Below are 15635 nucleotides of genomic sequence, written 5' to 3'. Positions count from 1 at the left end.
GAAATTTCCTGGGGTGAAAGTAGAAACATATATAAATATATATAAGAAATAAAAACGATAACGATTGACTAGTGAGCGCTTTCGCCCCATTCAAGGGAGGTGTGTTCTCCATTTGCCCACTTTTTAGAGAACAAAGAAAAGTGTGAGTATAAGAGAACAAAGGAAAACCAATTATAGTCAGTTCCATATGAATTTTTACCCGCGCTTACATGTGTTCGTTTAACTGAGCTACCAATCAATATATACAGTACAGAACAATATGATATTTAATGCATTTTGACAGATAAATATTCATAATATTTTATATGTTACATCTTTATAAATTTCGCAATTGGAATAAGAATAAAGAACAAAATTGCATCCATGTTTTTAGTGTCCGAAAAAGGGCCAATTGCAATTTCAAGAATCAATTAAAAACAAATACAGTATGTGATGTTTAGTAATACACACATTCCACTATCATTTTCACTACTATAAAAACTTAAATAAAACAATGTTTGTAATGTTGGCATTTGCACTTATTTAGCTACAGATCGATATATAGAATATAATATACTGTTCAACTCTACAGGATGAATATGTACATGTATCTAATTAATTATATCATATACAGTTGTATACCACATTTACCAAACTGTATTGATCAATGTCCCGAAATTCCAATTCTACAGTGACAATAAAGTCAAACCTATTGTTTATATATTTGTATGTTAGACATTGAGAATATCCAACTATTTTTCATCAAGGATATTTTCGCATTTTTTGGAAAAATCCAGATGGTCGCTAAAACATCATTATCAATGCGCGTCACTTTTATAAAAAAAAACCAATTCTACAGAATAATTGTATTATGTTATAGACTTCTGCATATTGCAAATTATTTGAGAGAATGCATATGTTATTGCAATAACAGTATTAGCTAGTGATAGTTCGAAGACTGACTTTTTTTAATATATCCTATTTCGGATAGTTTGAACAGGTCAACTTATGAACATGTATAAAAGTAAGATTTCTAATGAAAAGGCGTAAACATAAACTGTATGATTACATATTACCTTAAACTATTTTGTAAAAACGTGGGATGTTGATTTTCTTATTTATGCCACTAACGTTTATACATGTATGTACCTCAATACCTATAGCTCTATATCCAAGAAGGTCTATTTTGATTGAACTACAACTAACAACTAGTTATCATTTATGTGTTCATATGTACATATATATGTTTGTCAAAAAAGAGAAAGGACTTTTTAAGTTAGGACCAAATAAGGATTTTACGTTCGATGTGTTCAATTAGTTCATATAAAAAACACAAGAACATAACTGACATCACAAAAAAGTAACAAATTAAAAGATTTTCCCATGTAATATAGTTATCATACATATACGTGTTATACATAAATATTTACAGTCAGTGGTGAATTGATAGTATAAACCCCGTTGATTTCAACCAAAGGCTACTCAACTTTATTTCTCGATAGATTGAGTATGTCACGCGCAATTTGGAGCCGCGCGGATGAATTTATGATGGTCCAAATCAGAAACTTTTGGTGTTTTCAGTACCGTACGTACGTTCGATGAACATGTACATGCATCAAAATTAGTTTGAACATATATATACATGTACGTGTGTAAAGACAAATGTAGAAAAGTTACATTGTTTATGTTACTATCGTACCTCTTTGAGCAATGCTTCCGTGCGTATGATAAATAAACAATGTTGTACAATATACAGTTTTGCACATTCCGATGACGTCGCAATGTTTACATGTTGTGTGTCGGTGAGTCTGTGTTGTTCGCTACAACATGTAGATCTACATCCTATTTGTATTTTCAACATCTTTGGTTGTACGCAAATGGATAAGATACATGTATGTCAGGACAACATCAGTCTTTGAGTTGGATAAGTTTAACCAAAACGACCTAGCACGACAATGCATTTTTGTTCACCTCGGGGGACAGACAAGTCATGTACGTTATCTACTAGGCCTTACATACACAATGTACGTTTGGGTGTTTCGAAAGAGCAATGAAACGGAATCCTACAATTGTAGCTTTATAATACTTGTAATAGATATCTCTAATATTTATTGAAGTGGTTGAAACAACAATATAAATATTAGCTAACATTTTGAGAGCGGTAAATGTTTACAGTAGTTGGCCTACCTGTGTTTGTACATGTTCCTCGAATCGACGTCCGATACATTTGAAAATTTCCAAAATCCGGAAATAATGATATAGAACTATGTAAACATCCATGTATTCAAGTAATTTCAAACGTGAACTGATTAAGTAGAACGCAAGTGATCACAAAATTGAAGAAATTATCTGTTTGTCACACCTACTTGACACAGGCGGTTTGAATCGGACGCCGCGTCAAAACTACGTTAAATATCCTGCCACGTTATGACTTGTGTAAGCGTGTGTAATCATACGAAGTAAAAGATTAAAACCAAAGTGCTTTGCACCATGGTGTTTTAACAACAGATAAATAAAACGATTTATAGTTTCATACCGGGAAAACCCCAGATATATGCTTCATCAGACGGAACTCATTTTATTTGTATGTTCATTGATAAATTGGCGGGAATTTCCGTCACTTCGAGTGGCTGTTCCAAATGCCTGTCGGAACCAAACGATATAATCCAATTTTAGCCTTATAAATACCATAAACACTATTAGTGTAAATTTTGAGCTATGAAAAGAATAGTTAAGACTGTAAATAGAAGGTCCATTTCAAATACCGAAACCCTACTCAACTTTATCCTTCTATAGAACCACCAGAAAGAGACTTTAATCCTTAAACAATACCCTTATGGAAAAAGTACTGTAGTACAGGTGAAATTCACACGTAAAGCACAGGTAAATCTAGGTTAACTTCTCTGAAATAGACTCTAATCTTTGTCAAAACATTCTACTAATTATCAGATAATAAAAGGTTGGCAAATGGAGATACAGCCTCAAGGGAGCTCTTCAGTCTGAAGAGCTACATTGAATGGGGCGAAAGCGCCCACAACTCAGTCGTTATCGTTTTTATTCTTTCTTATAAATTTCGTCCATAAAGATTTTTCTTCAAAAAACGCAACGACCTTCCTCTAGTACTTTCGCCATTTCATAATGGCTCTTCAGGAATGTAAATGTTTATTTTTTACAGAACAAATTACTGACGTCACAAATAGCGTGACGTCACAAGGTACACACGTTTACAAAACAATAATATGAAGTTGCGCAATTTTCTAATATGGCCTATTGAGATTTGGTTTTGATATTTTTATCAGCTGATTTTCTTTGTTTCTCCAACAATAGTGTCTGACGAATGTAATTGATATATAGGCATAGCATTAAATTGATCACACGCACAATCATATATATTTTTATTGACATTCAAATTACTTAGAGAATCCGTTTTTTTTTGTTGCCTATGAACAGTCATACGTGTTTAAGTCAATACTATATATTTTCGTTGTATATATATCATGAAGAATTTTATGATCTTAGTGCTTCATATGGTATTTGTGAACATTGGTTAATATTTTAATTCTGTATTATTTAATATGATTTCCACAAACTTTCGTAACTTTTTTTTCGTCTAGTGACATGTTATAATTTAAAGCTACATTTTTTACATGTATCTATTCATGTCTGTTTCAGTTAATTACTCTATATATAATATATGTTTAATTGTAATTTATTCATTATGTTTATATAGCTCATCTACCCTTTAAAGTTAATTATCCCGTCTGGTCTTACTAGTACTATGGCACTTACGACTCGGACAGTAGATGAGCTAATTTAATTATCTCACCTGTCCGAGTACCGACCAGCCATAATAGAGCCATATACATGCCAGGTGTCAGCCATTGTATCAATTGTACATTCAATTCCACGTCTCATATTTTGTCATTAGTTAGGATCTAGAGCTCGGTCTCTACGAGCCGATTTTCGGACACTCCGGAAATCGCCTTCCGACTGATAGAAAATAATGTAATAAATTCGTAATTGGACAACTAGTCAACGTCTTTGTATTTTATACCGTGACAAGGAAAATATTACAATTACCGGAAATACCGTTGTGATGTATATTTGCCTATATTGTATAACACCCTCCTCCTCCGGAAGGGAAAAGATTGTTTTTAATTTTAATTTTCGTGTTTTGCATGTCCAAAAAAATAAGACAATTATTTCAATACTGAATTAACTACATGCATGTAATTGATCAGAATATAAATTGTCGTGACAGCTTCTTTAAAAATTAGACATCATGTGAAAGATTTTACAACTATACAATTGATCCCACCGTGATGGAGTGATGACGATTTGACCACGCAAGAGTCTCGGGCGATACTCGAGGTTCGGCAAATCGTCAAGTCCCTCCATCACTGGGGCATTCATTGTTTTATTATACGAATATTTCAGATTGGACTTTTATGAAAATATGAAAAGTTTCAAATGTTCATACCAGGTTAACATCGGTCTTCACACAACAATTGATAGGTAGCAGAATAATTCTACAACTTGTTTAAAACATGAGAAATGTAACAAAACAAACAAACCATTCAGTATGTGTTGTAACTATCGTTTTCGAGATTTACTATGTTTTTCCGTGCTTTTTGAGCTTGCGGGATTATTCAGATTAACACGTATACACGTAGGTATACTATTATAGTACATGTACATGGCTATTATATATCCGATATGTTGAAGCTGTGGTTTGGAACGGGTGGAGGGCATTTACAATGAAGATTTTAATAATCTGTTTATCATCGAAAATGTTGAAAATCGTTCGGACGGTAATATAATGTGTTAATTGTAAGTTTAGGCCTAACGCAACAGAGAATATACCATTACCATAGATACATGTTGCATGTCCCAAAATCTAAACAACTGTCAGACCGTCTCCGTACACATCATACACGACAAACAGAGATGAAGTGATGCTTAAGAAATACTTATAATATTCAATTCAATTACTTCTGTTTTACCTTTAATCAGGTGTTAATCTGGTATAACTGTTATGTAAACCAGAGCTAAAGATTTCTCCTAAGGCCACCGTATCTCTTTTTTTCAATCCAAACTTTTAGATATTTACAAACTTCAATGGAGCGCGATTACAGATGACATTTTTTTAAACATTCAGAACAAATATTATATAAACTGACTTAATATCAATATAAAAACATAATTCTGGACATTACAGGTGTAAAGATATTTGATATGTATATGATTTTTATTTTTTGCGAATAACCAAATGTATTCCACGTAACGAACTATATATGCAAGCCCTGATCATTTTACAACTCCACTTAAAGTATTTATGCGGGAACCGATACAGTTATTAACTTTTGATTTATTCTTTTATGTAATAAGTCATATCAATGACGTATACTAAAGCTCAGATAATTTGATTAAAACCTTTCTTTAATAATATCTAATATGTTATTAGATCAATGTTTGCAATCGCTATGTCAGAACGATGGAATTGTACCAACTCGGGGTCATCATCATAATCTGTTAATTGTGAAACAATAAATTAGTATTGTTCCTGTGGTGTAAATTTGCGTAATCTTCATCACAACAAGATACCTGCACCTTATGTCGGGGATTGACTTTTAATCTCATTGCGATTTAAAGGCTACTCCTGCTAAACCTCATTGAAACTTGCTGGAAATAACCCGTTTACAATGCAAATATGAATAATGATATCTAGAACACAATAATTCCATCTTTCACTGAATGATTCCGTTCTGTTTCAACACAATTGATATGACCACAGGTCCTTATTTATGAGAGATTTTATTACTGAAACGTGGTGACAATTACATGTATATAGTAAAGAAGAGTGCAATTTATTTTTGAATGAGTAAATCTAAAATATTTGACATTTAATGCGGGAATAAATAAGGGTTTTGGTGCAAAAAGTGATTAATTTCACCATTGTAGCGTCAGTTCTAGTTGTATGTTCTTTATATGCCTACATCAGCTGAAAACGAGAGTGTGTCATGTGCACAGCGCTTGTTGCATTTTCGGGATCATAACATAAGGAACTATATATATATTGACCAAAGACATTCAGTTGAGTCAAAACATTATAACATCTGAGTAAAAGACGTTGATATCTGGCTTTTGTATAGAGAAAAAGGTCCGTGGTTTGTTTGTGATTTTTATTTCTATGAATAATCTTATTATTTAATTATCGATCTTAACATGCATGCAATTACCATTTCACAAGGTTAGGTAAGGTATTTATAGCAACATCGAAACATTTATTTGCTTTTGGATTATTAATTTCTATCATAATTCATATCTATCACGTATTCTAATACTCTAATAATTTGAGGTAAATTAAAACATTCAATTGTTAATATTTACTATTTCATTAGATCAATGTTCGCTATCGCCATGTCAGAACGAAGGAACTTTTATCAACTCGGAGCCATCATCATACATCTGTAATTTTGCACCCGCTTTACAGGAACTAATTGTGAAACAAACGATAAAAAAACTTATATGTAAGAAAAATTAGTATCGTTTCTGTGGTGTAAATTTGCGTAATCTGTAGGAACAAGCTTAAAAGATACATCCGCCGCATGTCGAGGGATACATCTTGATTAAAAGGCAACTCCTCCTGAATCACAGAAGGCATTTCAAAGAAACTTGGTGGCAATAAGCCGTTTATAATGCAAATGTGTATTATTCATATGGAACACAATAATTCCGTCTTTCTCTGAGTGATGCTCTTCTGCTTAAAACGATTAATATGACTACAGCTCATTTCATATGGGAGATTTCAGTACTGAAACGTGGTAACAATTACATAGATGTAGTAAAGATGTGTGCAATTTATTTTGGAACGATTAAATCTAAATTGCTTGACTTTTTTGCCGGATGAAGGCATAGTATTGGTGTAAAAATGACAAAATTCGTCTGTTGAACGTCAGTTCTAGTTGTTTGTTCTATTCTGCCTACAACAGCTGAAAAAATATAGTTTGTCCTGTCTACAGCGTTTTTGCACCTTCATGATCATAATATGAGGCACTAATTATTCATTAAACAAAAGACATTTAGTTGGGACAAAACATCATAACATCTGACTTAAAGAAACTGATATCTATTTTTTTGCATCGACAAAAACATATGTAAAGGTCCATGATTTACTTGTGATTTTTATTTTTATGAATAACCTGATTATATACCGTATCGATCGTTATATGCAAGCAATATTTCATTTCTCAAGGTCAGGTAAGGTATTTATAGCAATACAAAAACATTTATTTGCTTTTGGATTAATGTTTTATGTTACAATTCATATCAATCACGTATTTTAATACTCTAACAGTTTGTTGATATTTACTATTTCATTAGATCAATGTTCACTATCGCCATGTCAGAACGATGGAACTTGTACCAACTCGGAGCCATCATCATACACCTGTAATTGTGCGCCCGGCTTTACCGGAACTAATTGTGAAACAAACAGTAAGAAGACTTATATTTAAGATTAATTAGTATTGTTTCTGTGGTGTAAATTTGCGTAATCTGTCGGAACAAGATACATCCGCCGCATGTCGAGGGATACATCTTGATTAAAAGGCAACACTCCTCCTGAATCATACAAGGCATTTCGAGTGACAATAAGCTGTTTATAATGCAAATGTGCATTATTGAAAAGGAACACAATAATTCCGTCTTCCTCTGAGTGATGCTCTTCTGCTTAAAACGATTAATATGGCCACAGGTCCTTTCATATGGGAGATTTCAGTACTGAAACGTGGTAACAATTACATAGATATAGTAAAGATGTGTGCAATTTATTTTGGAACGAGTAAATCTAAATTGCTTTACTTTTTTTCCCGGATGAAAGCATGGTCTTGGTGTAAAAAAAGTGAAAAAATTCGCCTCTGCAACGTCAGTTCTAGTTGTATGTTCTATTCTGCCTACAACAGCTGAAAAAGATAGTTTGTCCCGTCTACAGCGTTTTTGCACCTTCATGATCATAATATGAGGCACTATTTATTCATTAAACAAAAGACATTTAGTTGGGACAAAACATCATAACATCTGACTTAAGAAACTGATATCTATTTTTTGCATCGACAAAAACATATGTAAAGGTCCATGATTTACTTGTGATTTTTATTTTTATGAATAACCTGATTATATACCGTATCGATCGTTATATGCAAGCAATTTCATTTCTCAATGTCAGGTAAGGTATTTATAGCAACACCAAAACATTTATTAGCTTTTGGATTAATGTTTTATGTTACAATTCATATCAATCACGTATTTTAATACTCTAACAGTTTGTTGATATTTACTATTTCATTAGATCAATGTTCACTATCGCCATGTCAGAACGATGGAACTTGTACCAACTCGGAGCCATCATCATACACCTGTAATTGTGCGCCCGGCTTTACCGGAACTAATTGTGAAACAAACAGTATGAAGACTTATATTTAAGATTAATTAGTATTGTTTCTGTGGTGTAAATTTGCGTAATATGTCAGAACAAGATACATCCGCCGCATGTCGAGGGATACATTTTGATTAAAAGGCAACTCCTCCTGAATCACAGAAGACATTTCAAAGAAACTTGGTGGCAATAAGCCGTTTATAATGCAAATGTGTATTATTCATATGGAACACAATAATTCCGTCTTCCTCTGAGTGATGCTCTTCTGCTTAAAACGATTAATATGACCACAAGTCCTTTCATATGGGATATTTCAGTACTGAAACGTGGTAACAATTACATAGATATAGTAAAGATGTGTGCAATTTATTTTGGAACGAGTAAATCTAAATTGCTTTACTTTTTTCCCGGATGAAAGCATGGTCTTGGTGTAAAAAAAGTGAAAAAATTCGCCTCTGCAACGTCAGTTCTAGTTGTATGTTCTATTCTGCCTACAACAGCTGAAAAAGATAGTTTGTCCCGTCTACAGCGTTTTTGCACCTTCATGATCATAATATGAGGCACTATTTATTCATTAAACAAAAGACATTTAGTTGGGACAAAACATCATAACATCTGGCTTAAAGAAGTTTATATCCATTTTTCTGCATCGACAAAAACATATGTAAAGGTCTATCATTTATTTGTGAGTTTTATTTTTGTGAATAACCTGATCATTTACCATACAGATCTTTATATCCAAGCAATTTCATTTCTCAAGGTCAGGTAAGGTATTTATAGCAACACCAAAACATTTATTAGCTTTTGGATAAATGTTTTATGTTATAATTCATATCAATCACGTATTTTAATACTCTAACAGTTTGTTGATATTTACTATTTCATTAGATCAATGTTCACTATCGCCATGTCAGAACGATGGAACTTGTACCAACTCGGAGCCATCATCATACACCTGTAATTGTGCGCCCGGCTTTACCGGAACTAATTGTGAAACAAACGGTAAGAAGACTTATATTTAAGATTAATTAGTATTGTTTCTGGGGTATAATATTGCGTAATCTGTCGGAACAAGATACATCTGCTGCATGTTGAGGGATACATCTTGATTAAAAGGCAACTCCTCCTGAATCACAGAAGGCATTTCAAAGAAACTTGGTGGCAATAAGCCGTTTATAATGCAAATGTGTATTATTCATATGGAACACAATAATTCCGTCTTCCTCTGAGTGATGCTCTTCTGCTTAAAACGATTAATATGACCACAAGTCCTTTCATATGGGATATTTCAGTACTGAAACGTGGTAACAATTACATAGATATAGTAAAGATGTGTGCAATTTATTTTGGAACGAGTAAATCTAAATTGCTTTACTTTTTTCCCGGATGAAAGCATGGTCTTGGTGTAAAAAAAGTGAAAAAATTCGCCTCTGCAACGTCAGTTCTAGTTGTATGTTCTATTCTGCCTACAACAGCTGAAAAAGATAGTTTGTCCCGTCTACAGCGTTTTTGCACCTTCATGATCATAATATGAGGCACTATTTATTCATTAAACAAAAGACATTTAGTTGGGACAAAACATCATAACATCTGACTTAAAGAAACTGATATCTATTTTTTTGCATCGACAAAAACATATGTAAAGGTCCATGATTTACTTGTGATTTTTATTTTTATGAATAACCTGATTATATACCGTATCGATCTTTATATCCAAGCAATTTCATTTCTCAAGGTCAGGTAAGGTATTTATAGCAACACCAAAACATTTATTAGCTTTTGGATAAATGTTTTATGTTATAATTCATATCAATCACGTATTTTAATACTCTAACAGTTTGTTGATATTTACTATTTCATTAGATCAATGTTCACTATCGCCATGTCAGAACGATGGAACTTGTACCAACTCGGAGCCATCATCATACACCTGTAATTGTGCGCCCGGCTTTACCGGAACTAATTGTGAAACAAACGGTAAGAAGACTTATATTTAAGATTAATTAGTATTGTTTCTGGGGTATAATATTGCGTAATCTGTCGGAACAAGATACATCCGCCGCATGTCGAGGGATACATCTTGATTAAAAGGCAACTCCTCCTGAATCACAGAAGACATTTCAAAGAAACTTGGTGGCAATAAGCGGTTTATAATGCAAATGTGTATTATTCATATGGAACACAATAATTCCGTCTTCCTTTGAGTGATACTCTTCTGCTTAAAACGATTAATATGACCACAGGTCATTTCATATGGGAGATTTCAGTACTGAAACGTGGTAACAATTACATAGATATAGTAAAGATGTGTGCAATTTATTTTGGAACGAGTAAATCTAAATTGCTTGACCCTTTTTTGCCGGATGAAGGCATAGTATTGGTGTAAAAAAAGTGAAAAAATTCGCCTCTGCAAACGTCAGTTCTAGTTGTATGTTCTATTCTGCCTACAACAGCTGAAAAAGATAGTTTGTCCCGTCTACAGCGTTTTTGCACCTTCATGATCATAATATGAGGCACTAATTATTCATTAAACAAAAGACATTTAGTTGGGACAAAACATCATAACATCTGACTTAAGAAACTGATATCTATTTTTTTGCATCGACAAAAACATATGTAAAGGTCCATGATTTACTTGTGATTTTTATTTTTATGAATAACCTGATTATATACCGTATCGATCGTTATATGCAAGCAATATTTCATTTCTCAAGGTCAGGTAAGGTATTTATAGCAACACCAAAACATTTATTAGCTTTTGGATTAATGTTTTATGTTACAATTCATATCAATCACGTATTTTAATACTCTAACAGTTTGTTGATATTTACTATTTCATTAGATCAATGTTCACTATCGCCATGTCAGAACGATGGAACTTGTACCAACTCGGGGCCATCATCATTCACCTGTAATTGTGCGCCCGGCTTTACCGGAACTAATTGTGAAACAAACGGTAAGAAGACTTATATTTAAGATTAAATTAGTATTGTTTCTGTGGTGTAAATTTGCGTAATCTGTCGGAACAAGATACATCCGCCGCATGTCGAGGGATACATCTTGATTAAAAGGCAACACTCCTCCTGAATCATACAAGGCATTTCGAGTGGCAATAAGCGGTTTATAATGCAAATGTGTATTATTCATATGGAACACAATAATTCCGTCTTCCTCTGAGTGATGCTCTTCTGCTTAAAACGATTAATATGACCACAAGTCCTTTCATATGGGATATTTCAGTACTGAAACGTGGTAACAATTACATAGATATAGTAAAGATGTGTGCAATTTATTTTGGAACGAGTAAATCTAAATTGCTTTACTTTTTTCCCGGATGAAAGCATGGTCTTGGTGTAAAAAAAGTGAAAAAATTCGCCTCTGCAACGTCAGTTCTAGTTGTATGTTCTATTCTGCCTACAACAGCTGAAAAAGATAGTTTGTCCCGTCTACAGCGTTTTTGCACCTTCATGATCATAATATGAGGCACTATTTATTCATTAAACAAAAGACATTTAGTTGGGACAAAACATCATAACATCTGGCTTAAAGAAGTTTATATCCATTTTTCTGCATCGACAAAAACATATGTAAAGGTCTATGATTTATTTGTGAGTTTTATTTTTGTGAATAACCTGATCATTTACCATACAGATCTTTATATCCAAGCAATTTCATTTCTCAAGGTCAGGTAAGGTATTTATAGCAACACCAAAACATTTATTAGCTTTTGGATAAATGTTTTATGTTATAATTCATATCAATCACGTATTTTAATACTCTAACAGTTTGTTGATATTTACTATTTCATTAGATCAATGTTCACTATCGCCATGTAAGAACGATGGAACTTGTACCAACTCGGGGCCATCATCATTCACCTGTAATTGTGCGCCCGGCTTTACAGGAACTACTTGTGAAACAAACGGTAAAAAAACTTATATTTAAAATAAAATAAGTATTGTTTCTGTAGTCTAAATTTGCATAATCTGTCGGAACAAGATATATCCGCCGCATGTCGAGGGATACATCTTGATATGAAAATGATTAAAAGGCAACTCCTCCTGAACTACAGAAGGCATTTTCTGCTCTTCTGCTTAAAACGTTTAATATGACCACAGATCATTTCATATGGGAGATTTCAGTACTGAAACGTGGTAACAATTACATATAGTAAAGATGTGTGTAATTTATTTGGAACGAGTAAAATCTAAATTGCTTGACTCTTTCGCGGGATGAAGGCATGGTGTTGGTGTAAAAAAAAAATAGTGAAAAAAATCGCCTCTGTAACGTCAGTTCTAGTTGTATGTTCTATTTTGCCTACAACAGCCGAAAAAGATAGTTTGTCCCGTCTACAGCGCTTTTGCACCTTTAGATCATAATATGAGGCACTAATTATTCATTAAACAAAAGACATTTAGTTGGGACAAAACATCATAACATCTGACTTAAGAAACTGATATCTTTTTTTGCATCGACAAAAACATATGTAAAGGTCCATGATTTATTTGTGATTTTTATTTTTTGAATAACCTGATTATGATTTTTATGCAAGCAATTTCATTTCTCAAGGTCAGGTCAGGTATTTATAGCAACACCAAAACATTTATTAGCTTTTGGATTAATGTTTTATGTTACAATTCAAATCAATCACGTATTTTGATACTCTAACAATTTGTTAATATTTACTATTTCATTAGATCAATGTTCGCTATCGCCATGTAAGAACGATGGAACTTGTACCAACTCGGGGCCATCATCATTCACCTGTAATTGTGCGCCCGGCTTTACAGGAACTACTTGTGAAACAAACGATAAAAAAACAACTTATATTTAAGATAAATTAGTATTGTTTCTGTGGTGTAAATTTGCTTAATCTGTCGGAACAAGATACATCCGCCGCATGTCGAGGGATACATCTTTGATTGAAAAGGCAACTCCTCCTGAATCACAGAAGACATTTCAAAGAAACTTGGTGGCAATAAGCGGTTTATAATGCAAATGTGTATTATTCATATGGAACACAATAATTCCGTCTTCCTTTGAGTGATGCTCTTCTGCTTAAAACGTTTAATGTGACCACAGGTCCATTCATATGAGAGATTTCAGTACTGAAACATGGTAACAATTACATAGATGTAGTAAAGATGTGTGCAATTTATTTTGAAACGAGTAAATCTAAATTGCTTGACTTTTTTGCGGAATGAAGGCATGGTCTTGGTGTAAAAACAATAGTGAAAAAATTCGCCTCTGTAACGTCAGTTCTAGTTGTATGTCCTATTCTGCCTACAACAGCTGAAAAAGATACGGTAGTTTGTCCCGTCTACAGCGTTTTTGCACCTTCAGCATCATATGAGGCACTAATTATTCATTAAACAAAAGACATTTAGTTGGGACAAAACATCATTACATATGACTTAAAGAAGTTGATATCTATTTTTTTTGCATCGACAAAAACATATCTAAAGGTACATGATTTATTTGTGATTTTTATTTTTGTGAATAACCTGATCATTTACCATATAGATCTTTACATGCAAGCAATTTCATTTCTCAAGGTCAGGTCAGGTATTTATAGCAACACTAAAACATTTATTAGCTTTTGGATTAATGTTTTATGTTATAATTCAAATCAATCACGTATTTTGATACTCTAACAATTTGTTAATATTTACTATTTCATTAGATCAATGTTCGCTATCGCCATGTAAGAACGATGGAACTTGTACCAACTCGGGGCCATCATCATTCACCTGTAATTGTGCGCCCGGCTTTACAGGAACTACTTGTGAAACAAACGGTAAAAAAACTTATATTTAAAATAAATAAGTATTGTTTCTGTAGTGTAAATTTGCATAATCTGTCGGAACAAGATACATCCGCCGCATGTCGAGGGATACATCTTGATATGAAAATGATTAAAAGGCAACTCCTCCTGAACCACAGAAGGCATTTTCTGCTCTTCTGCTTAAAACGTTTAATATGACCACAGGTCATTTCATATGGGAGATTTCAGTACTGAAACGTGGTAACAATTACATATAGTAATGATGTGTGTAATTTATTTTGGAACGAGTAAAATCTAAATTGCTTGACTCTTTCGCGGGATGAAGGCATGGTGTTGGTGAAAAATAATAGTGAAAAAAATCGCCTCTGTAACGTCAGTTCTAGTTGTATGTTCTATTCTGCCTACAACAGCCGAAAATTTAGTTTGTGCCATCTACAGCGCTTTTGCACCTTCAGGATCATATGAGGCACTAATTATTCATTAAACAAAAGACATTTAGTTGGGACAAAACATCATAACATATTACTTAAAGAAGTTTTCCATCGACAAAATGGATTAATGTTTTATTTTGGATTAATGTCAATATGGTTAATATATAATTCAAATCAATCACGTATTTTGATACTCTAACAATTTGTTAATATTTACTATTTCATTAGATCAATGTTCGCTATCGCCATGTAAGAACGATGGAACTTGTACCAACTCGGGGCCATCATCATTCACCTGTAATTGTGCGGCCGGCTTTACAGGAACTACTTGTGAAACAAACGGTAAAAAAACTTATATTTAAAATATATAAGTGTTGTTTCTGTAGTGTAAATTTGCATAATCTGTCGGAACAAGATACATCCGCCGCATGTCGAGGGATACATCTGGATATGAAAATGATTAAAAGGCAACTCCTCCTGAACCACAGAAGGCATTTTCTGATCTTCTGCTTAAAACGTTTAATATGACCACAGGTCATTTCATATGGGAGATTTCAGTACTGAAACGTGTTAAAAATAACATATAGTAAAGATTTGTGCAATTTATTTTGGAACGAGTAAATTTAAATTGCTTGACTTTTTTGCGGAATGAAGGCATGGTCTTGGTGTAAAAACAATAGTGAAAAAACTCGCCTCTGTAACGTCAGTTCTAGTTATATGTTCTATTCTGCCTACAACAGCTGAAAAAGATACGGTAGTTTGTCCCGTCTACAGCGTTTTTGCACCTTCAGCATCATATGAGGCACTAATTATTCATTAAACAAAAGACATTTAGTTGGGACAAAATATCATAACATATCACTTAAAGAAGTTTTCCATCGACGACAAAAACATATGTAAAGGTCCATGATTTATTTGTGAGTTTTATTTTTGTGAATAACCTGATCATTTACCATACAGATCTTTATATGCAAGTAATTTCATTTTTCAGGGTCAGGTAAGG

At 33.2% G+C, this 15635-nt stretch overlaps 1 protein-coding gene across 1 annotated transcript in view; it reads left to right on the top strand.

The window, feature by feature from the left end:
• Window positions 1–15635, top strand: part of LOC138336495 (fibropellin-1-like) — an 81142-nt gene that overhangs the window by 27601 nt on the left and 37906 nt on the right. The window contains exons 15-17 of the mRNA XM_069285993.1: window positions 7363–7476; window positions 9305–9418; window positions 10280–10393. Of these exons, the coding sequence (XP_069142094.1) occupies window positions 7363–7476; window positions 9305–9418; window positions 10280–10393 (342 nt within the window). The remainder of the gene's footprint in view (window positions 1–7362; window positions 7477–9304; window positions 9419–10279; window positions 10394–15635) is intronic.

This window comes from Argopecten irradians, chromosome 12 (genome assembly GCF_041381155.1).
Source record: "Argopecten irradians isolate NY chromosome 12, Ai_NY, whole genome shotgun sequence".
NCBI lineage: Eukaryota > Metazoa > Mollusca > Bivalvia > Pectinida > Pectinidae > Argopecten > Argopecten irradians.
The sequence above is the reverse complement of the archived record's forward strand: the minus strand, read 5'-3'. Positions and strand labels throughout refer to the sequence as shown.